The sequence below is a fragment of the Siniperca chuatsi genome, linkage group LG13 (genome assembly GCF_020085105.1).
Source record: "Siniperca chuatsi isolate FFG_IHB_CAS linkage group LG13, ASM2008510v1, whole genome shotgun sequence".
NCBI classification, from domain to species: Eukaryota; Metazoa; Chordata; class Actinopteri; order Centrarchiformes; family Sinipercidae; genus Siniperca; species Siniperca chuatsi.
Genome location: NC_058054.1, coordinates 2,510,834 through 2,535,039, shown reverse-complemented (window position 1 = coordinate 2,535,039; position 24,206 = coordinate 2,510,834). Strand labels below are relative to the sequence as shown.

At 43.5% G+C, this 24,206-nt stretch overlaps 1 protein-coding gene across 1 annotated transcript in view; it reads right to left on the bottom strand.

Moving 5' to 3' along the window:
• Nucleotides 1-24,206, bottom strand: part of LOC122886999 (tomoregulin-1-like) — an 84,074-nt gene that overhangs the window by 34,947 nt on the left and 24,921 nt on the right. Inside the window, exons 2-3 of the mRNA XM_044219787.1 lie at nucleotides 10,448-10,557; nucleotides 2,993-3,122 (exon numbers count right to left, since the gene is read on the bottom strand). Of these exons, the coding sequence (XP_044075722.1) occupies nucleotides 2,993-3,122; nucleotides 10,448-10,557 (240 nt within the window). The remainder of the gene's footprint in view (nucleotides 1-2,992; nucleotides 3,123-10,447; nucleotides 10,558-24,206) is intronic.

Below are 24,206 nucleotides of genomic sequence, written 5' to 3'. Positions count from 1 at the left end.
GGAGACAGGAAATATGATCCAGTAAGTCCAGTTTCAGTAACAGATCCATGAGTTTGAAGGTCCATCAGACACCAAAACACTGCACAGAGGTTTATATTACTATGACACAGGGTTTTACTACTCTGGGAAGTTAGCACAGCAGCAACTATTTTATCTTTCGTAGCGATGATCACGACACGAACCCTGCTACATCAACAGACTGGTCTCATTCAAATGAATGAGAGACCTGCGTTTCTTCATTCAGAGCTTAAGCTGCTCTCTTGCCTCCCCTGAACTGTCATGCTGAATTAATGTGTTCACTGCAAGTTAGAATTCAACTCAGAGAAGTAAAGTGAGTACCTGCATTGTTTTCTCTTGCTCTGGTTTGCCACGGGCACACACCGGGCCGTGGCCATCATTCTCAACTCCGGCTGTTTACACTGGACACGGTGAAGGTGTCGGTGGTAAGCCATGGTTCCAAAATCAGGTTGATGGCAGGAGAGAATCTGATTACTGACCAGCTGCATACTGTATGCAGTAAATGAGCATTTACAGTAACAAGGTTACTGCAGTGGATGTAAATGCACTGAAATCAGTAATCTGATTTCTTGTGTAAGCATACAGATTTTTTTGCCTTCGCTGACGTTTTATTCCTCGGTAAATTGTCTTTGACTAAACTGTGTCGGACCCTCCGCTTGTGTCTGTCAGATATAACCTCTCGTGTTTAGCTCATTAGCCTGCAGTGAGCACCCAGGAGAGAAGCTTCAACTCTGCTGTTTTCTGTCTTCAGCAGTGAGTACGGTGATGTAAGTCTGAACAGATTTTACCTGAGACGTTTCCTGATGAAAAATGGCTCCGTGATCCTTAAAATGTTGTCAAACAGAGGAACCTGAGGCCTCGGACTACCTGCCGATGAAGGATTAATTGAACAGACTCTCTCCTGAACTAAAGGGCCACTGAGTGAAATTAAACCGATCCTCATTTCACTGCACTTCCTTCTGAAGCCTCTGAAGGACCCCTGGAGGGTCCCTGAACTCCGGTTTTAGAACCACTCGGCTTTGGGAGGATTTTAACGGCTCTCGTCCGTGGCTCCTAATTAAAATTGATCCGTGGTTGATTAACTGGCTCGTTCTCTGAAATCAATCTGACTGATGACGTTCCAGAGTTCAGACGAAACAAATCGAGGACGAGTGCTCAGCGTCTGGTGTTCAGTCAATTAAAAATATAATGACAGTCAACTTAAATGCTGCAGCATGAGCGTAATTACAAATATTAGTGAGTCACTTACAGTCACATTACAGAACGATCAGCTGATCTTATCCCGTGTGAGTTGCAATGAAGCTGCACAGTTTAAATTATTACTTCTATCATCAGTCTGCCTGTTCAGTTCAACATCTGAAAACACTTGAGATGATTTATTTATTTCTAAAAACCTTTTCTGAACTGCTAACTGGTTTCAGTCACAGTCACTACCTGCCATATATTGTCATTGTTAAGTCATCTCTTATGTTCTAGGACAGTTTGTGTGGAGAAAAGAAGTGTTACACGATTTGAAATACTTTGAGGTTTTATGCCTCCACAGGTTTTCAACACACAGTAAATATTTATACATATATATGTGTGTGTGTGTGTGTGTGTGTGTGTGTGTGTGTGTATGAATAGAGGAGAGTGTCAGTGTTACAGGGGTACAAGAACCATGTTGACGGGACATTCTTAGCATTATTTATGTCAAAAAATGTGTAAGACAAAACAAAACAAAGAAAGCACATTTTCTTCGATTTTTTCCTTATTTCCACTGGAGACAGATATGGTTTGAGCTTTCGCACTACATTTCCCATCATGCTTTGGATGGTGCAAACAGGAAGTACAATGTTGCCATGGAGACAGTGAGCTAAGTGTTGGCTACTCACGAGCCCAGCGTTTCAGCCCATAGTTCATTACATTTTGGTGAATGAAATGACATTTCTGGAGCATGAAAAGAAGTGAGGCTGCATTAGCTGCAGCACTTCCTGTTTGCTCTGTAACCATGGAAACAGACAACAATCCCCGGATTACTGTTGCTACTGAAGGAAAAGTCTAAATGTGATGATCATGAAGTCACAAGGAGCACGTTTTCATCTTATTTCTCAAAGAATTTCTGGACGTTTATCATCAACAGACTTTAAAGAAACCATGAGTGTTTGATGTCGGTGCTTTCTGGCCTGTGATTATCGATGGAAACTACCAAAAACGGGGGCTAAGGGCCGATATCCACATGTGTTTGGGCTTTAAAACAGAATGATATAACTTAGACTGTGTAGCTGAGACTGTAAAGAGTAACTGAACTGCAGTGTTCCTCTGACCACAGCCTGCTTTGTTGCACCTGTAACCACACCCAGCAGTGATGTCACAGCGTCCTGGAGTACACCTGGTCATCAATACAACTTGAATTAGGCTGTATGGAGTTCCAGCACCAGTACCTGTGTTTCTTAATGTATACTATGACCTCCTGGTTGGCCGCCTGGACTGAAAATGTGCAGCGTGAATTACACCTAGGCCACAGGTTGTACTGCTGACTTCCTCCACTTCAGGCCCTGAGTAGAGGTACATGGGAAACTATGTTTTGTTTGTAATTTGGGTGAACTGACCCTTTAATAACAGCGCGCAAGTCATCCGATTAGTGCCTGATCAAAAGGGAAGTCTTATCTCAACACTTTCACTTCATAATTACCTCTCTGCATTTAACGAAGGAGGGACCTGCTGTTCCAACGTGACTGGTCGGCCCAAATGAAGACAAGTTATGTCTCTTTTTATGAGGCAGCAGCTGAATTACTTCCTCAGACGACGCTTTAATAACATTTTAAATGACTGAAACCTTTACAGACACTGACTGATGTCCTCACATTCTCTTCCGCTGGTCGACTTCAATAAATGAAGAGCTGGAATTCACTTTTTGATGAATCAATCAATCAACCAATCAGTGTTATTTCAGGTTTCCATTGCGTTGACCCCGTGTATGTGCTGGCAGACTCACCGGCGGAGCAGGGCCCGTCGGACACCCGGGAGATGAGTCTCTGCTGTTTGCAGGACGCCTGTCGCCTGTAGCACTCGTTCTGGTAGGTGTCTCCGTTTGAGCCGCACACAGGGACGTAGTGTTTGTGACACTGGAAATCAAACACAATCAAATGTTAATTAAGTCTCAATGTGACCGCTGCTCACAGGACACTGGACGAACTCCAAACCTGATGATGATGATGATGATGATGATGATGCACAACCGGCTGAGAGTGCTGGTGAGCAGAGGGAAGCTGCGACGGCTTCTGCTGTTTTATTGAAGACAAGCTTAGAGGTCTCACAGGTTGAATAAAAGTCAGAATTCACTCGAGGATGTTGTTTCCTCCGAAGGTCCTGCTACAGGACAGAGTCTGAGCAGAGACAGGCCGTCTGCTTTTCTTTGCAGATAAAGTTTATCTGATTAATTGATTGACAATGATTTTATCAATGCGTGTTGTTTCTGAGGGGGTTGTGTGTGTCAGGGGCTTATGTTTGATTAAAGTGAAGTAAAAATAGTAAATAAATAGAAATGTATGTGCTATTTTTTACGTTAAATCAATCAAGCAAATAAATTATGATGAAATCGGTTATTGTGCTTTCCATATTAATAGTACGATAAAAACTAGCAATGCTACGTGTGTATTATTAATCCACTAATCCTACTTAAAATCATGTTTAATTTCCTGATACTTTGATGGATAATGTTGCATCCAGTAGAGAGAGCTCTGACCTTTACTAGCTTATCTTTGATGTTCAAATGTAGCGTCTTTTTAGGAGAATATTAACTCAAAATAAAAAATATTAACTGGCAACAGCTGTTTATTCAGCCCTGAGTAATGTCTGCAGGTGTAACTTTCAGGCTGCATACAGCAGCAACAAACTTTAACAATACTGTAGGGCAGCCACTCACAAAGACATCGAGAACAAGACATCAGCACGCAAAATAACCTTAAATTATTGTCAACAGAAAACACCGAGATGATGAAGGATCAAAGCAGCCGGACTGAGACGAGTCTTCGTTTCAGCGGAGGGGTCAGAGGTCACGGATACATCAACGGGACTTTTCTTACTGTGACGAAAGTTATGAAGAACAGAGAGTTTTAGAGAAGGAAGATGAGGCAGGAACGAGCTCATTGGTTGAGTTAAGTGAGTGGGTGGAGCCAAAACCCCACAGGTGACGTCAGACTGAAGCCAGCGAGGACGTTTAAAGGGACGCGAGGAGGAAGATTACAATATTAAAGTCTAGTTTTATGCTGGGAAAAAAACAAGTCGTCGGAGAGTTAAAAATGATGTGAATTGTTCCGCAGTTAGAGGAGGATCGGGAGCTTCATTCATTCTGCATGAAGGTTAACACAAAATAACTTGCTGTCAGATACAAACTGCAGCTGCCAAGGACACATATCAATGTCCAGCAATCCATATTCTATTAACTCACAGCCATCAATCATTTGATCTGGCATTCCTGCAGAGCTGACCTCCGTGACCTCCGCACAGCCAGCACAGAGCGCTCTGGCGCACGGTTCAGGCCTACACGCGACAGAAACGCCTCCTGTGACGTCTGCAGCTGTTGCTGCTTCATGGAAAGACATTAATGACAAAAGTATTGATCGATCCAGATTTGGGAGCACACGGGGACGTGACTCATGAGCTCAGAGGGATTTTTTGGGAGCGAGTAAAGACTGGACCAGAGTGTAATCGCGCAGCAGGGCGTCCTTTGCGTCAAAGCTGCTCGCGCTCAGTTTTGGCAGTTTGTCTCCTTCACATCCAAACTCCAGCTGAGAGGAGTTTTTTTTTTAGATTTCATCCTGTCAGGCTACTTCTTAGTTTGCATCGCCAGTGTTTTGCTAATAAACAGATCGGCCTAACGGAGAGATGTTGTTAGCGAGTGTCCTCTCGCAACATGTTTGAGGTTCTCTGCTGTCTGCAGGGTTCCTGCAGGGTTCATTTCGCCCATCAGGCGAGTGTCTGGAGCATTTCAACACTGAAACTCTTCAGCAGCTGTGGTGCAGTGTTTTGGCACTAAGCTAAGAAACATACTGCTATAATGTCATTAAACTTTCCAGGAGACTCCTGTGTGTCTGTGTTGAGGAACAGTGAGCCTCTTAATAAAAATGAACATTCAAACAGAAACGTGTTCCTGCACTGGGAGTCTGCTCAGAGTCGGGTTATTGGTTTGAACTCTGTTGTCAAACCCAGCTGACTGCGGTAGGTGACTAGCTTGTTAACAAGATACAACATGTGCATCAGACAGACTTGGGAGTTGTTGGAAGGTGGATTCCTTCTTTTTTTTAAATGATGCTAGGCTAGCAGTTTCCCCCTGCTTCCAGTCTTTGTGCTAAGCTAGGCTAAACACTTCCGAGATGAAACATGTGACTCTGGGGAAGACGGCAAACAAGCATATTTCCCCAAACCTGAGGGAAAGTTGAATTCTGCTGGTATTTTTAATTTCAGCAAAGTTTTCCTTGAAACTCGTTGCTTGTCCTGAATCAGTTTCCACAGAGAGCTTTTTCTTATCTGGAAGCAGATCTGAAAAAAATCCCGAAATGTGTCATAGCTCTCTCTCTCTCTCACACACACACACACACACACACACACACACACACCTGCAGCCCGTCTGCTGTAATTATAGTCACATTAGAAAGAAATATGGCCGCTTTCTAAACTCAGTGAGAAGAACAACAGCCTCATCAGACGCTGCAGAGCGTGGCGTTAATGAGGTTTTCAGTGAGAGGGACTCACTTGGATTGATACCAGAATTTAAAATGGATCTCAGAAATCAGGATCAGGTGGCAGCAGCTATTTTGTTTTGTCATTTTAAAATGTTGAGCAAGTTTTTAGTAGTTAGCTTCAAACTAGCGTTTTAATAAATCAAGATTCGCCTGTCAAATGTAAGAAATGTCTTAGCTTGTAAAGCCCTGAGTTAACGGGCTCTGACTTTCCACAGGTTCAGTTTCCCCATTATGACTGACACTCTTCTTCTGTTTAGAGGAGCAAATGGCCAAATGGAGCTTCATTGATCAGGATATAGACGGATCCCCGCTGGTCCGAGCGGAACAGACGGTTTATTTAGATAAAGATCTAACAGATTAGTCCTTTAAAGGAGTGACTGCAGAGCAGCTGATGAGTTTCAGCTGGAGGTTTAACTTTGATGAGACTCATCGTGACACAAACACACACACACACACACACACACACACACACACACACACACGGTGGTGGAAGACATATTCAAATAATTAGCTTAAGCAAAAGTAGCAATACCACAGTATAAAAATGCATTCACAGTATTAGCAACAACATGTACAAGTATCAAAAATAAAGTTCTGCAGAGACACTGTTATTCTATTACTTTACTGGATCGTTATTATAGATGCATTAATATGTAAGCGGCACTTTAATGTTGCAGTTGGAGCTGTTTTTAATATACTTTTGGTAGTTTGATCTGTAACAGTGGATCGGGAACTAGAGCTGTTATATAAATGTAGTGCAGTGAAAAGTACAATTCTTCTCTCTGAGATGTAGAGAGGTGGAAGTATGAAGTAGCATGAAGTGGGAATACTCAAGTAAAGTACAAGTACCTTAAAATTGCACTTAAGTACAGTACTTGAGTAAATGTACTTTCCACCACTGCACACACACACACACACACACACACACACACCTGCAGAGAAAACTATAAACTTTGAATACGGTTCAAGCTATTTTTAGCACTATGAGAGTTAAATCTGCTGAAAACTGCTGACTCTGGGTCAGATTTATACTTTTGCATTAAGGGGCTACTTCATTAAATGCTCCGGGAAAATTACCGTCATTATTATGAAGTATTTTCTTAAATGGGAAAATATTACCAGAGTGCATCAATTTCCTCACGTACTGACCTTCAGATTCAGCCTAAAAATGAAAGCCACTATCTGAAGGGGGCGCTCGGTTTGAGGTGTGTAGTCCATGTGTTTATACATGTGACTGCATCATACCTGAGAGGACAGTGCTTTTATCCAATCAGCTTGTGTTTGTCAGGCCTATATTTTTTTGTCCTTTGAATATTTAGTCTGTGGTTGTGAGTTATGATTGTCACATGTGCTTTTATGTGACTGCTTTCAGCTGCTTTCTGCCCTGCCTGCAGGTGAAAGCTAAATGTAGCCACGTGGCTCATAGTGATGTCAATCAAGAGCGAAGGTTTGGTTTCAGAAGTTAGGGGGTCAGAAAGAAAGAAAGGAAGTGCTGTTTCCTGCCATTCAACTGGAAATCAAAGTATTAGAGATCAAGTTGATCAAGTTTTTAAGCCCCGATCCGAGTCCTTCAGTACTGATTATCTGTTGGTTCCGAGTCTGATCTGATACTTATATTTACCTAAAGGTTGATTAAATAGGTATCTGACACGTTCTGTAGAAAATCTGACAAACTGTATTTTTCAGGAGCTCCTTGATCCAAATACTGAAGGTCCTGATTCAAAACTATGAAGTTCATAAGCTTAAATTATTGATCAGATACGAATAAAGGTTCGTGAAGCGAGCGGATGGAGAGAAGACGTCTCACTCTGCTGGAGTTGTTGGAACTGCAGAAACATAAACGATCTCTGGCCGAGTTCAGACACATTCACTTTGTTCCGTCATCAAGTTTCTCACAGAATTAACATTAGTCAGTGACAGCTACCATTTTAACCCGTGAAAGTGACGGCCACTGATTTCAGTTTCCCCATCATCACTGTGTTTAGAGGCGCGAGTGAACGAGTGAAGCTGCTGGCTGAATGTTTTGTATTCTGCTCTAATAAGAGAGCAGAGACAACAGATTTGTCACCGTCTGAGTTCAGCTAATACGTGTTTTTTCACACGTGTGTCAGGACAAAGTCGATCACCGCTGTGACCAAGTCATTTTTCACATTTGCTCTTCTCACGCTGACACGCAGTGAAACGCTGCAGGGTAGAGACCAGGACCAGATGTTGATCACCTGTGTTTTAGCTGATACCGATCCATTAAAGTACGCCCGGCTCGGCCCTGATACTACGCTTATGATCAGCGCAAACTAAATACAGACTTTTATTAAGCTGAAAAACATAAATCCATGCAGAGGCTGAGCTGTTTGTTTAACTCTGAGAAGTGTCTGCAGCGCTTCCTGTCAGGCTGCATTCAGCAACAACAAAGCTCCACCAATGAGGGAAAAGGGCAGCCGAAACCCTCAGAGTCCGCAAGGGACTTGCTCTTCCTCGTGAAGCATAATTGCTTTGCAGTAATAATTAAAGGTGATGTAGGTGAGAGATCTGGATGTTGGCAGCTGGACAGTCACAGGAAACTGTGGAGAGATTTTAGTGAGTAAATCAAACTGAAACTAAAAGATTTTGAAAAGTGAGGGAGACATGTCCCAGTCATTACCAGTGGAAATTACATTCTTGTCAATGATTGTGCATCATCCCTGATAAATAAATAAAGCAAAGGAAAGGAAAGTATTAAAGTCAAGTTTCATTATTGTTGACTGAATCCACAGAGACTCTTTACTGGAAATTTAAACCGAATTGAGTTGCCGAACTGCTGCCGGTCCCGTTTGTCTCCTCGGGCTCCTCCTCTTGTCCTTCCTGTGATGATGCGAGTTACAATGACTCTGCCAGTCGTTGTGTCTGCATTCAGCTGCAGACTCCTCCGATCGTTTGGAACAGCTCTGTCCTGTTTGTGTGGACCGGAGTAATAAATGCAGGTTTTGCTCTCAGGTCACAGAGCGTGACGGTTACTTTCAGACTGTATCTGTGTGTCCGGTCACTGCAGCAAAGCAGCAGCTCTGTGGTGAATTTGTCTTCCAGACGCTGCCCTTCACGCTGATGCTGCTTTTATGTTGTTTGGCCAAATATGCAACAAATGCTCCAGGCTGGCTGGAGAGTAATGACATTTAGTTTCGCATCACAGCAACAAACAGCAGGCTGGTCATGTTTCCTCGTGCGTCTGAAGGAACTTAGAAGTGCTTTTTATTCTTTTAGCCCATAAACTAACAGGAGTCTGCAGCCACAGCGCACAGCGGTGAGAGGGGTTCAGTGCATGTACGAACAAATATTTAACGCTGAATCTTCAGCGTTTCTTCAGCTCAGCCGTGACGTACAGCACGTTACGTCCCCGTTAAAAGCTTATTACGGGGGCTTTCAAACCTGTGGTTTGGTTCATTTGGTCCAGAAGGAAGAAAACGAGCCATTGTTACCTTTTAGTTCTGTTTTGTGTCACACTGGCTTTTGGTGTGAAGCGCCCTGAAAGGCCTATCAGGACGGGATAACACGCTCATAAGTTTTACAGGTTAAAATCATTTAACGTCCTTTTCTATTTACAGCTAATATTCTCCTAAAAAGACACTAGAATTGAACATCAGCCAACGATAAGATAGTAAAATACAGAACACTTTGTAGTAAAGATGCAAATACAACATCTATCAGAAAGTGTTACAGTTACAATACAGAGGTTTGCATAGCATCTCTATTTTTGTTATACTCTGTATATATATATATTTATATATATATATATATATTATATATATATATATATATATATATATATATATATATATATATATATACATATATATACACACGTGTATTGTTTAACTTCTGAAACTAAACCCCCTTCCTTCCTTCACTTACTGATATATGAGCTGAAGTACAGCTGAACACTGAAGGGATCACTTAACCAAAGAAGAAAAATGAACAAACTACACAGCGACTACAAATCTAGTTTTAAAGGCTGATTCTGATTATTTTTTGCCGATTTGACTGTTTTGGACCAACGGCATAAAATATAATAAAGTGACTCGTTTCTTCACCAGAATGATGAAGAAGTCTTTGAAACTGCATTTAGATCTTTATGTTAGGAGATAAAAATGTATAGAAAATATATTACCACTATTAAATGAATACAGAGAATGTGATAAAAAGGTACAGACACTTTTGGTGACTAGTTAACTTTTTTTGGGGGGGGGGGTTGTGTGTTATAAAGGTCGATGCAGCCTGATGGATCTTCTTCCTCCATCGTCGTCCAGAAACTATTAAAACTCATCAGTGAGCCGCTCTGCTGCACTGGGTGACATGTTCCTTCATCACCACGAACACACACACTGTAGTTTATTCTGACTCAGCCCCACACACACCGTCCTGCTGCCCCAAACACTCACTACAGCACCACATGTGGATTCATCCGCCGCTGGAAATAGTCCCCAACAGATGCACTGTTTCCTCCTGTTTGTCTGATAAAAAACTACAGCGAGCAGCTATTTGAGGAAACTACTGAGCCTTTTTAAAAGGAAACTATATATTTGTGATTTCCGTCTTCAGAGGGAACCAATGGGCTCGGAGCTGAGAAGTCAAAGTATTTTCATGGGAATTGTTAACAATAAGAAAAATACAGAATAACTCCAGATGTACAACTGAACAGAAGAAGGAAAAAGATAATTTTGTCTTTTTCTGACCTGGAACTGGCAGACACATTTGAGCTGAGCTCCGTCGTCTCTGCAGACGCCTCCGAATCGACAGGTGGAGTCATCACAAACCCTCAGGTCGCTCTTCTTCTCCGACAGATCTGCAACACGGGGGGAAACAAAGGGAGAGGGTTAAATAAAGAGACAGACGGTGAGCAGGCAGATCAATATGGCGAGGGCATACAGTAAATTCTGACAGCCCTCCTCTGATCACACATTCCCTCAGAATAAAACCCGGACAGTTTTACGAGTTTATGAACAATAAAAGCAGTCAGAGAGCAGCGCTGCAGGGAAAAATATGGACACATTTCCCAGCAAAGCACAACAGAGGAGATGACTGTTTATCAGACAGAGCAATGAGGCTTCGTGTCCCAGCAGCAGCAGACACCTGAACTACAGGTGAGTGTGTGTTTACACCAGGGAAATAACAGGTAGACTCCCAGAAGAGCAGAACACAGATCTGCGATGTGGCAGTCCTCAGAGGGACGACTGTCGGGTCGGAGGGATCGTCTTTTAGTCTCTCACCTGCCAGATTCTGATCGCTATTAACGTCCAGTTTATCACAACCTGGGTCTTATTTTTGTAGTTATGGATCATCTTTCTGATGACATGTTGGAACATCAGACTTCAGAGCTGTGCTGGTCCCAGACGTCCGAACGGCTGCCCACATCTCAGATTTGTTCATTGATTCAAATAAGTCTAGTGTTGCGCTCATTGGCGGCTGTTCCCCAGCTGTTAAAGCAACCAACCAATCAGGTCATTGTAGGCGGGATTAAGAAAGAATTTCCCGCGCCAGAGCCACAAAACACGGCAAAACGCCAGGATGAGATGTTTGCAGCTGTACAGGTTGTCGTAAGTCAACTTAAAGAAAAACCAACTCTTAAATCAACATGTTTCTTCGACTCCTATGAGTAATAATAATACAAAAAGTTTCAGCGGTTCAGAAAATTACATTAAACAATTTACACATGTTAAAGAGTCTTTGGGTTTGATTTGGTTTAATGCAGTTATTAAATGATTACACTTTCTTTTAGAAAATGGACTTTTGTGGGTTATTATGTTTTTATAATTGAACGTGACACAAAGATAATTCTGATTTGTTTGATACTGTTTTGGACTACAGACATAAAAAACAAACAGCACAACAAAGTGTACTATATGATAAAAAAAAAATTAACAAAGAAGAAAAAAAAACTGAAATTTTACAAGCAATATATTTGGAGAAATATTTCCAAAAATAACAGTTTCCCCCTGCTTCCAGTCTTTGTGCTGAGCTGGGCTGAATACGTCCTGTACCTGTCTCTGTGCTGGACACATGGAGACCCAACGGCCAGCAAGACGGCCAATCAGCACACTTCCCTTTAAAGTTGAATCCTGCTGGTGTTTTTAATTTCAGCACTTTCCCCTGAAACTTGTTGCTTATCCTGAATCGGTTTTGCTCTTTTACAGTTTTATTACTGATCAGTTCATAAAATGCCGTGACGTGACTTATCGACATTCATTTGCAAAAAAACTCACAGAGCTTTTTCTGATCTGGAAGCAGAGCAGATCCGAGCACAAAATCCTGAAATGTGAGCGATACTGGACCTTCATACCACTGCTCACACACACACACACACACACACACACACACACACACACACACACACACACACACACACACACACACACACACACACACACACAGACACACACACACCGTTTACTGCTGCTGGCAGCTAATAACAGGCCTCCACGACTCCGAAATGTGCAGCCGACTTAAATTATCCACATTTTCTTTGAGATGAAAGCCACAGATTTCTGCCTCTGTGTGTGTGTGTGTGTGTGTGTTTGATGTAAGTGTCACACACCACAGCCGAGTGGGCTTTGAAGAGCCGTTTAATGGCCCGTAATTACTGTTTGCAGACCTCCCCCATTCCTAAAAATGGCCGCCGCCGGCCGCAGTGACAACTTGCCAAAAAACCCCTGAAGCTCAGCTGCTGAAGGCGAGATGTGACGCTCCGGCTCAGACACGGGGAAACCAGGACAGAGAGCCAGACAAGGAAAACCAACCGCCTGATCCAAAGAAACGAGAACAAACCCCCAAACTGGAGGTTTTTCCAATTTGGGAGAAAAACCAAATAGTTTTTCACTCAGGGGAGAGCTTTTCTCTCTGTTCCGTTAGAAATGTGGATTTTATTCTCAAAGTGTTTAACCCTTTAAACCCTCGGCTGCTTCTGCCAGCGTTGGTTTGATAGTATTTGGATGAATCAGAATTGAGTAAGCTTTTTGAATCTATGGGTCTGTGCAGGTAACTAATGGTATAAATAACTGAGTGTCAGAGATTCGGTGGAAACCTGTAATCACCTTGTGCTGTCTGAGGAGGCAGAAACAGCTTTTAATGTTCACACCCTGAAAATGAGCTGAGCAGAAGAAGATGTGAAACTCTGATTAAACATGTATCTGACATTTCAATAACAGCTGTAGACTACTGACTTCCAAATACCGAAGGCCCTAACTCAAATCTATGAAGCTGATCAGCTTAATTATTGATCTGATGTGAATGAAAGCTGAACTGAGAGATTCTCCCCTTTAGTCTTGTTGAGTTTCTCCTGATTGCAGAGTGGTTTTACAAAGGCCCCGTGTACACTTGTCATCTCAAGTCGTATCCAGTAGTAAAATCCAGATTTCATTTAAACCACTTTTAATTACATTTAGCCACATACATGCGTGTCTGATGGTCAGATCCCAAATCTGATTACAATCTGTCTTCAATCGGGGTCGGCCCTCCTGCAGTCCAAAAGGAGGAAGCTGTTTGGTGACAGTGGATGAACTGATCAGGGATCCTATGTGTAACGCAGACGTCTAAAAAAAAACAAACTGACTTTTCAAACTAATTCAGCCCAATTTTAACCTCTACCAGACACGACCTGCAAATCACCGAATCCGTGTGCGTTAAAGAGAGCTCAGCAGCTCTGCGTGGGTCTACAGGCCGAGCCGTCCGGCTGCAGCAGGCCGCTCATGGCTAATTAAGTCCAGCCAGAAGCCACGTCCATCAGCAGCTCGGAGCCTGGAGGCCGAGTGTGTGTGTGACAGAGAGGAGAGCGTGTTCTGTTTCCTGTTTGCAGGTTTCAGAAAGCCAAACGTTTAGTACCCAGACAATTTGGGATTATGCTGAACGACAACCAGATGTCTTTAAAACCTCCGCCCGGCGACAAAACACAAATGCAAATGAAAGCGTCTCTGCTGTGTTCAGACCAGGAGAAACGAGCTGCAGAGTGTGTTTTCAGTCGGAAAATATAATATGTGTGTGTGTGTGTCTACGCTGTGTTATCTAAAGAGCGAGACGCTGGCTCTGCTGATATATTTCTGTGTGTGTGTGTTGGTAGTCGACCCCGGCCGTGCTGTGTTCGGGTTCCTCGCCCTCATACATTTTACAACAGAAACAGGGATTTGAAATGCACATAATTCCCTCTTTTGGATCGGAGCAGAACTAAAGAAGCTGACGGAGCGTGGCAGTAGCCGACGCCCGGAGGCACATCCACCTCCCAAATCCCCTGAGTCCGGCCCGGTCGTCACGGCCACCCAGCCGCCGCACCCCCACCCCCCCGGGCTCCTTATCTAACCCCCCCCTTCCCTCCACTGCAGCCCTGCCTCCAGGAGAGACGGACGTCAATACCTCATCTTCTGTCTGCCGCTCTGAGGCCTTCGACTCTCTCCACATCCTTTAACCGTTTCACCGCTGCAGCAGCACACAAACAGACTGAGTGCAGAGTTTATGTTTCACAAGATGTTTATCTGCTGCTTTTATTCAGGGCAGCGTGACACAAGATCAATAAATGATCGGAACAGCGTCAGTGGCCAAACACTTTGATGGAGAGCCCGGCGAACACACAGCGTATGGTGGGGCTGCTGGTGACTGCGATTACTTAACTTCAGATTATTTAACGTTCACATCAAGCGTCTCTGCACACTTTACATCTTAATATATAACATCAGATACTCAACTATGAGACTACGCATGTACAAACACACACACACACACACACACACACACCGGCTGATCTCCAGAGTGCGGTTTTCATTTCATAGAGAAGTGAAACCTTCTCAAGGACTGCTGTGGTGTATTGATTTGGTTTTCTAAAAGCGGAGAGTTTATCCTCAGCAGAGACGTGAAACAGGAGAGGGTGGAGGCGTGACATTCATGTAAAATGCCGCCATCAGTGATGCATGATGGGACTTCAAATCCCTATCACGCTCAAAGACACAAATGTTCCAGTTCTCTGTGCAGTTTGGAGGCATTTTGAACTAAATAAATGACAAAATATGAGTTTGCGATAGCTTTCTTTGTGGTTTTACAATACTCATGAATCCTAATGTTCACTTACATTTCTCTTAAGCTTCAAAGCTGCACATATATTCAGTATCTCCATGTTCAAGCTCTTTATTGGAGCCATGCTGGACTGCTTCTATAAAATAAAGTGAAAGGGAAACAGAAGCTCATCACAGCTGCTCCTTAAGCCTAATAAAAACCTCAACGAGAGCGTTTTCCTTTTGTCTTAATGTAACTGCTGTTTCTCTGTTGTAAAGTAGCTGCTGGGCGTCCTGCTGCGCTGCCTAATTACCTCATCTGACTGACTCCACCTGCCAGCACACAGGACTGTTCACACCTGCTGAACACTCACAGACTGCAGGCGAAGAAATGAAACACACCTCACACACACACACACACACACACACCAACACTGACAGATGAATCATCACTGTGTTTGCTGCTCAGGTGACTTCCTTCAGTGTTTTAGCTTCAATTTGTACGTAGATTCACAGAACGACATCAGGACCGAGTCAAAGTCCCTTCATTTATCTCAAGGAGGTCGGTGACTCAAAAGTTCAGACAGAAAAACAAAACAAAAGACAGGACAACAAACAGGAGCGTCTGACACATTTTTTTTAACCTGGCTCAACTTTGGCTGGACAACAAAGCGACGTAATTCGGCAACCCACAATTACCAATCACACAGGTGCGAGTGCATGTTCACAGTCCATTACTTTGGAACGTGAGCAGGGTTGTTCTACCGTTTACCTCGCAATCATTAGACGAAGGATAAAAAATATCTTACATCTGAAACAACACGCCTCCACTAAGACACACCTTCATGCTAGCTGTGTATACATTGCTAGCTAGCTTACCGCTAACATCTGTACATTGGCAGTTCCAGCAGTCGAACTTGCACAAATGACAAGAGGCTAAAATTAGCTTTGCTTTCTGTCCCAACAGAACAAAAAAACAAACTGACTTTTCAAACTAATTCAGCCCAATTTTAACCTCTACCAGACACGACCTGCAAATCACCGAATCCGTGTGCGTTAAAGAGAGCTCAGCAGCTCTGCGTGGGTCTACAGGCCGAGCCGTCCTGCTTAACTAAGAGTTAATAATTAAAGAGCAACTTAACAGCAGCTGAATATCGTGTTTTGTCTGGCTTCATCTTTTTATAGCTTTTAAGCGCCGACACTACAGAACCCTTTCGGTTTGGATTCAGTCGTGAGGAGCAAAATGTTTTGTTCCGTATAATTTATGATGTCGTTGGTGCACATTCAGGTTGCGGTTAGCGACGTGACGTTTTGTGGGTCGAATTCAAACGGAAACCTGGCCGGCCAGGTTTTGGAGCGCATCCCGACTTCTCACATTGCCGCAGTGATGTGGAAGCGTACTCCGGGGTGTGTCAGTACACTGTGACATCACTGATGGGTGTGGTTACAGGTGCAACAGGCCTGAAACTCTGAACGAGTGAAAAAACTGATGTGAAGTTACTCTTTGAGGAGACCTGGTTTTTGTCCTTAAACGATAATGTGATTTATACATTTATACACACACATATTCACACATTAACCAATAAAGATGAATTATTGCAGTGAAATGAATTATCTATAAACATCATGTGTTTGTAGCTATTACCCACAACTGCCTCAGGACATTTTTGTTTTCATACTTCATCTTCCCAACACAGTTTTCCAAGCACAGAAGAATGTCGAATCACATATTAAACTAAAAAATGTTATTATTTTACAAACACTTAATATTTTGTTAGCATTAGGTAAGCTAAGCTAAGTAGCAAAAAGATTTTACAGGTCAAATCACACTGCTTATCATTTAGACACTGTGCCAGCCTGGATGTGTCAGAAAGAAATATCTTTAGAGAATGACTAAACTAGTATTTCTTTTTTTTTTGTCTCAAATGAATTGCTAGGGATAAAGATAAAATCTTGCGTTCTTTAAGGAGGTTCATCCTGGATTTCTAAATAATTAACTATTGCCTGGGTGTTCATGAACAATGGGAAACACATCTTGGCAGCTTGTAAACATCTGAGTAACTGTTTTAGCATTTCTTTAAATCAAAATAATTGTTAAGGGCTACGTGTGACTTATTTTCCCTGCAAAATATGCGTGGCAAACAGATCTGAATCTGAGTGGATGTGAGGTTGTAGAAAGAGTCAGATGCAGAACTCAAGGCTGGATTGAAAAGCAGAAACTTGATGAAAAGTGTTTCAAAAGACGTACGATCCCACAGATGCTGGAGACGTGACAGCAGACGCAGAGCGTGTTGAAACGTGATGATGTATGTGAGCTCTGTTCACACTAATAAAGACTAAACGCTGCGAGCTGCTCAGCTCCGTTGTCCATTTGTTCCTGGATCTATTTTAAACCTCCTGACCGCAGCAGCTGGATGAGTTCCTGTGTGAAGAGCTTTTCTCTGTTCTCTGCTGTTTGAATAAAACATGAAACCCTAACCACCGCCTCCTCCTCCTCCTTGCTACAGACAACACAGGGGCGCCTACGTCCTTTAGCATCCTTTGAATATTTAACATTTATATATTCATTTTGGTTTTAATTTTTCTTTGGGCGACAGCTCCTTCACTGGCCTTCAGTAAGTTTACTTCAGACAGACTTTTTATGAAGAAAAAAACACAGTTCGGTGGAAAAATGAGATGAATCTTCACGGATTGAAGTGGGAAAAAACAGAAGCAGCACTTACATGTCTGCAGGACAGAGAATAAGGCCCTGAATTTAGTTTAAATGTTGTTTTTCTACTTCATTTGTGATTCAGATTGTACTGTATGATATACAGTACACACAAAACACCTGTATTATACTCTAGCAACACTATTAGTGTCGGTCCATCACTTTATTCTGGCTGAAATCTCTCAACAACTGTTGGATATCCATGAAATGTGGTTCAGACATTCATGTTCCCCTCAGGATGAATCCTAATAACTCTGATCCTCTGACTTTCCATCATCAGGTCAAACGTTTAATGTGTCCATACTTTGGTTTATGACCAAATACCTGCAGAACTGATGACGTTCCCATCAGCCTCAGCTGTACTTTGTGTTTAGTGCTAATTAGCGCATGTTAGCATGCTAACATGCCGAACTAAGATGGTGAACACAATAAACATTTGAGCACGCTAGCGACGCGCTGCGCTTCCTGCTGCCGCTTATCTCGCTGTTCCACAGACGCACAAAGAAATGTAGCACCGGTGTCTCAGTGGTGAAATGACGCCATGTAGCATCATAGCGTAGCGAAGAGGAAGTAAAGTACAGTGAAGTAGTGAGGGGAGAGACTCATTGCTGCCTCTCTGGAGAGTCGGCACGTGTCAGCACCGGGAAATAAAGGACGATGCCACGCCCTGTAGCTGCTGAGCGTGGCTGTTCGGTCTCGCTGCTGCAGTGCCTCATTTTAAAGCGGCCATTAACTGCAACTGTACCTTTTAAGACTTTGGAAACACACAAAAAAATATGGGATTTTGTTCCAGTGAGACACAATTGTTTTTGAAATATTTACCTAAATATTCTAAGATTTCAGTATCCTTAAAAAAAAACTCTCTGCACACCTGAATGTGTGACGGGTGCATCTGAGGAGAGATCTCCTGTGTTTCGGTCTGCTCGCTCTTCATCAGGTATGCCCTAAACGTCATAAAGATAAATAATTACACCAGCGGTAAGCACGTTTTTTTGTCTTTATTCAGCATATCAGTATCGAAATCATGCTGTGATTATGATCGTTATCATTATCAAAGTATTAATTTTGCCCTTCTTCCCTCCTCTACAGGACCCTAATTAAATAAAGTCAAAAGTGGGTTTCAAACATCAAGCAACCAACCAGAATGTTTCCCGTCGCGATCCTTTGTGCTGTTCAATAAACATTTTCTGTATAAAATCAGAAGTGTGGCAGAGTGAGTGAAAAATAAGATGAGACATTAGGTGGCAGGGATTTGAACCTTCAACTGTAAAAGCGACACTGAGCAGATGCTACAGAAGGCCCTGCTGTCTAATTACTGCCCTGCCTTCCTCCTCCTCCTCCTCCTCCTCCTCTGTAACTGGGACTAATTTGTCCAGTTTTGTGGGTTTTTTCCTCGAAGGCAGAGCGAGCGTCTGACTGCGAGTCGCCCGGAGGCTCCGGCAGACGCTCGGCTCGTTTGGCTTCATCAGCTGCTGCAGCAGGCTAATCTTCACCTGGGAAGCAGAGAGTGCAGTGTGAAGATAACAGCTTTGATGTTTTATTCATGCTGAACAGATCAGAGGGACAGAGAGACTCCTTCCAGGTTCATTCTGGAGTCTGACGCAGAGGCAGAGCAGGAAGTAATTGACCTCCAGGGAAGTCTCTCTAAGACAAGCCGGGTCCACTTGGGCCTGCTGGCCGCTCAGTCTGTTACTAACAAGACAATTAAGCCTCATATCCACTGCGATAAGAGTTTAAAGTTGTGATGTTCATATTGTCGTGGAATTCTTACAGGGTAGCTTTCTAATCAAGGAAAAGTCCTGGAAAATAATAACAGTGCCCAAAATGTCCTGGGACTCCGTCTGGGTTTATTTACGCTTGAATTTGTTCACTTTCAATTATTAATTCACATGATTTAACACCGGAACAATCTGTTATCCTGTTCAATATGTTCAAGGATATTATCTTTAACACATGCATAATAAACATTTAACTAATGTATTAATCCCAACTGACTCTGAGACAGCTTGCAGAGTTTATGAACTTATTAACGGTATCTGTAATGATTGATCGAGGCTCCCAGTGACTCTGTGAGCATTCTGGCTCCACTATAAACAGATTCTCTATCAGAATCAATAACATCAACGAATCAATACATAAAAACAATCGCATTTCTTCCTGCCGAGCCTACATGAAATCTATTTTTGTCCAGTAAATTCTAATCAGCCTGGTGAAGACAGTTCATATGAAATAGTTACTTAATCGCGGCTAGTAAACATGTTGACCAGCAGTCATTGACAAGCTGCTGCTGATGAAATTATTATTTCATAATCACGATGTTGTCTGACAAAATCAACATAAATCCAGGTTGATGACAACGGCTCTGCTGTGTTTTTGACTATCGCAGAGAAAGTTGGAGGCGACTAAATGTTGTCTTCTTAGCCCTCACTGAGCAGCTTCGATCGTTTCGGAAAAGCTCCATTTACCGTGTACACACTGAAACACCAAGCCGACGTTTTTAAGTTTTGGAAAAGCTCCGTTTTGGGGAGAAAAACGCTATTTAGTCTCTTACAAATTTCATTTGGACATACTCAGGAGTCGTCCCCTGAGCTGGGCCTCTGGGTTCTCCTCCGTCTCATCGCTGTCTCTGCACTGAAACCTGCGGCAGTGTGAAACGACAAACCGAGGTGTGACAGACTTCAGGCCGAGGCGTTAAACGCGCCGCCGCACCGACACATTATCCAGTTAGTGCATTCATGAAATTAAACTCTATGAAATGTAGGACGCTTTATTTATTTTACAGCCCACACATCCGCCCACAGCTGACAGCACTCACACGCAGTCTGTTGATGCTCTAATTACTACTACTAACACCATCCTTTAGAGAAGCTCTTCCATTAGCTGCTGTTGTCACGCTTTTACTCATGATCCTAATGATTGTAGTCATCATAATTATTAATACAGAGACACTAAAAAATGCTTCCTTAATCACAGAAATGGCAATATTGCTCTTGTCTCAGTGTTTTTAATCACAGAGTAAATATTTCAGCAGATATTTCATTCATAAACACAGCAGAGGCACGGAGGGAATGAATCGAATCAGAATCAGCTTTACTGGCCAGGTGTGTGTACACATGCAAGGAATTTGACTTTCTCTACGTACATACACAGAAACACACAGAAATACGGCAAAAAAAACAAGGACAACAAGCTCAGCGAGGTAGACAAACAGTAAGCTGCTATGTGCAATATAGATATATATTTTAAGTACAAAAAACAACACAAACATTTGAAAACAGTAAGACAATTAGTGCAAATGGTGCTGAAATAAATATGATTAATGTAACAGGTTGCTTTATATGCATGAGGGAGGCGGATCTGACAGCGTGTACAGCGTGTGCAGGTTTAAAAGTTTAAAACGGGGGTCGATCCTGAAACTGTGCGACTGCTGTTATCTGTTCATCAGAGCGGCGGCCTGCGGGTGGAATCTGTTCCTGTGTCTGGGTGTTTTGGCGTGCAGCGCTCTGTAGCGCCTCCCGGAGGGGAGGAGGTGGGACAGGTTGTGATCAGGGTGTGAAGGATCTGCAGTGATGTTTCCTGCTTGTTTCCGGACTCTGGACCTGAATGGAGGGCAGGTCTGCAGTCCCGACTGTCCGTTGTAGTCTGCTCTTGTCCTGTTTGGTGGCCGATCCAAACCAGACAGTGACGGATGTGCAGAGGACAGACTGGATTATTGCAGAGTAGACCTGGATCAGCAGCTCCTGAGGCCGGTTGAACCCCCTGAGCTGGAACAGGAAGTACGTCCTCTGCTGGACGCCCTCTTTAGGTCCTGGGAGATTGTGGATCCCAGAAACCTGAAGGCTTTCACAGCAGACGCCGTGTTGTTGGATACGGTGATGGGGGGCGGTGTTGGGGGGCTTCTCCTGAAGGCCACTGTCATTCTCCACAGTTTTGAGCGTGTTCAGCTCCAGGTTCAACCTGTCGTCTGTACGCAGACTCGTCGCCGTCCCGGATGAGGCCGATGACCTGCAAACTTCAGGAGTTTGTCAGCCTGGTCTCCTGGGGTGCAGTCGCTGGTGTAGAGGGAGAAGAGCTGTGGGGAGAGCACACATCCCTGGGGGGCACCAGTGGGGATTGTCCGGGTGCTGGATGTGATGTTCCCCAGCCTGACCTGCTGCGTCCGGTCTGTCAGGAAGGTGGGATCCGCTGACAGGTGGGGGCTGGGACCGTGAGCAGGGTGAGTTTGGTGTGAAGGATGTCCGAGCTGAAGTCCACAAACAGGATCTTTGCGTATGTCCCTGGAGAGTCGAGGGGTTGACTTCCACTGACCAGTTTGCCCAGTAGGCAAACTGCAGGGGGTCCAGCAGGGGTCCGGTGATGTCCTTCAGGTGGGTCAACACCAGTCTTACAAAGGACTTCATGACTACAGACGTCAGGGCGACGAGCCTGTAGTCCTTTAATCCTGTGATGGAGGGTTTTTTGGGGACCGGAATGACTGTGGAGCGTTTGAAGCAGGAGGGGGCTTCACACAGCTCCAGTGCTCTGTTGAAGATCTGCGTGAAGATGGGGGCCAGCTGGTCAGCACAGACTTTCAGGCAGGAGGGTGACACACCGTCTGGTCCTGGTGCCTTCCTGATCTTCTGTCTCTGAAAGAGCCGACACACATCTCCTCGCAGATCCTGAGTGCAGATGGGGGGCGGGGGGGGGCTCCTCTATTCACTGTAGTTTTATTTAAGAGATTTTCCAAAAGCCATTTAATACTTTTACAGCTTTATTTCAAAATGGTGCACTTATAAAAAGTGCAGGGGAAATAAAGAGATGTCCTCAAAGCAACAAAACGCTGTTGATGTTCTTCGCTGATTCACTGCTCTCAATATTTTGTTGTTACTGTTAATGGAAAAGCTATTTGCCGATGTAAAGCACTTTAAACTATAAATCTGGGTCTATTTTATTTGCAGGCAGTGCTCTGTTTTTGCCTGATGTACGCTGCCATTATACAGTCTCACATTATGTGCAGTAAAAGCAGCAGGACGGTGAGTATTTTTCAGCCAATTTGATTTCGCCCCACAGAGTGCCGAACAGCAGGACCTGCAGGCAGGAAGCGGACGGGGATCAGGTTCAGATTTGTTCTTTTTCTGACCACGTGTGAACCCTCTGTAATGTGCTGAAGCTGAAGCACTTTGACCACAGCGATGACGGCTTAGAGGTGAAGAAAAGACAAAAGTAGGATTTAGAAGATTTGTGTGTGTGTTGCTGTGTTGGCACCATCACTTTTACGAAGCTAACCTGGTTTTTAAGCAAATGGACAAACTGAATAACAAACTGCTCCTTGGTCTTGGTCTTGTTTTACGTCTCTGCGTCCAGTACAGAGGCAGGTCCAGGATGTGTTTAGCCTAGCTTAGCGCAATGACTGGAAACAGGGGGAAACGGTTAGCCTAGCTCCATCAAAACAGAAAAAAATACACTTTCCACCAACTTGAAGACTGTCTGATTAACATGTTTTATGTTGTTAATTACACAGAAGAAGAAACAGAAATATACAAGGAGACAGCAGTGAGCTATTTGGTGACCAACAACTGCCCGGTATTTAGTGCTAAATAGCAAATGTTAGCATGCCAAAACACTATTTTATCTTTCATCTTGACAATTGTGAGGTAAACAGTAGTTCCCGTTAAAATAATCCACCAGGGATGTGAAACGTATTTGATCGCACCTTGCCAGATGACGTCACATCCGGTGCTGACAGGTCCCATTCAAGTGATTAAAATAAGAGACGGTCGAAAGAGATACCAAAACTTATTTCACATCTTCAGGTCCCACCAGAACTGATCATTAGAGCAGCGGGAAGAAGAAAAAAGAAGCAGGGCTGAAAATAACATCGGCTTCTAAATATCCGACAGAAAGTCAGGGTGGTTTCAGAGGAGGAGGAGGAGGAGACTTGGCATTATGAAAAACTTTAAGTGCCGAGGGAATTCAGAGGCCGGGTGACCTCAGGCCTTTCAGTCTGGAAGATACATACAGTCAGTGTGAGTGTGTGTGAGTGTGTGTGTGTGTGTGTGTGTGTGTGTGTGTGTGCGGAAAGGCAGACGAGTGGGAGAATCTTGACTTGACTTTTGACACCTATTATGTAAACTGTATGCAGAGGGCTCCATGAAATGGCTTTCAAGCAGGCCGCCATGTAAGACTCATTAAAGAGAGCAACAGTGTGTGTGTGTGTGTGTGTGTGTGTGTGTGTGTGTGTGTTCACACTGAGTTTTCTATAAACAAGCTAATAAGAGACGCAGACACATTGCTGCAAGAAAACAACAACAACAGTCACATGAGTGCAGCAAACAAGATGGCAGCTTTCTAAAAACCACGGCCTTGCAGCCAGACTAGTACGAATATGTTCCAATGAGTCAACAAGCGCTGTCTTGAAGGTTTAGATCAGAGGCGAAGATGAGGCGAAGATACTGCGTGAGGTGAAAGGGACAGGTGCATGCTGGTGTTTCCAATTTAAAAAATGTAGTTATTGTAGTTTGGCTGCTGATTTGAGCGCTCAGCAACTCTGTCAGCAGCTGGAGCTTCGGCAGTGGCACGCGGCTCATGGAGGTGATTAACGTGCTTTAAAACACTTGGTGTAAAAATAGCGAGTCGTAATCTGAGTACAATCTGAACACACAGACGCGATACACATATTTTTAGAGTCAGTGTGACTTACTCTTCCCGAGGATATAATTATCTCTGATGTCCATCGCGAACAAAAGTCCAGTTAGAATTCATAGAAACAAA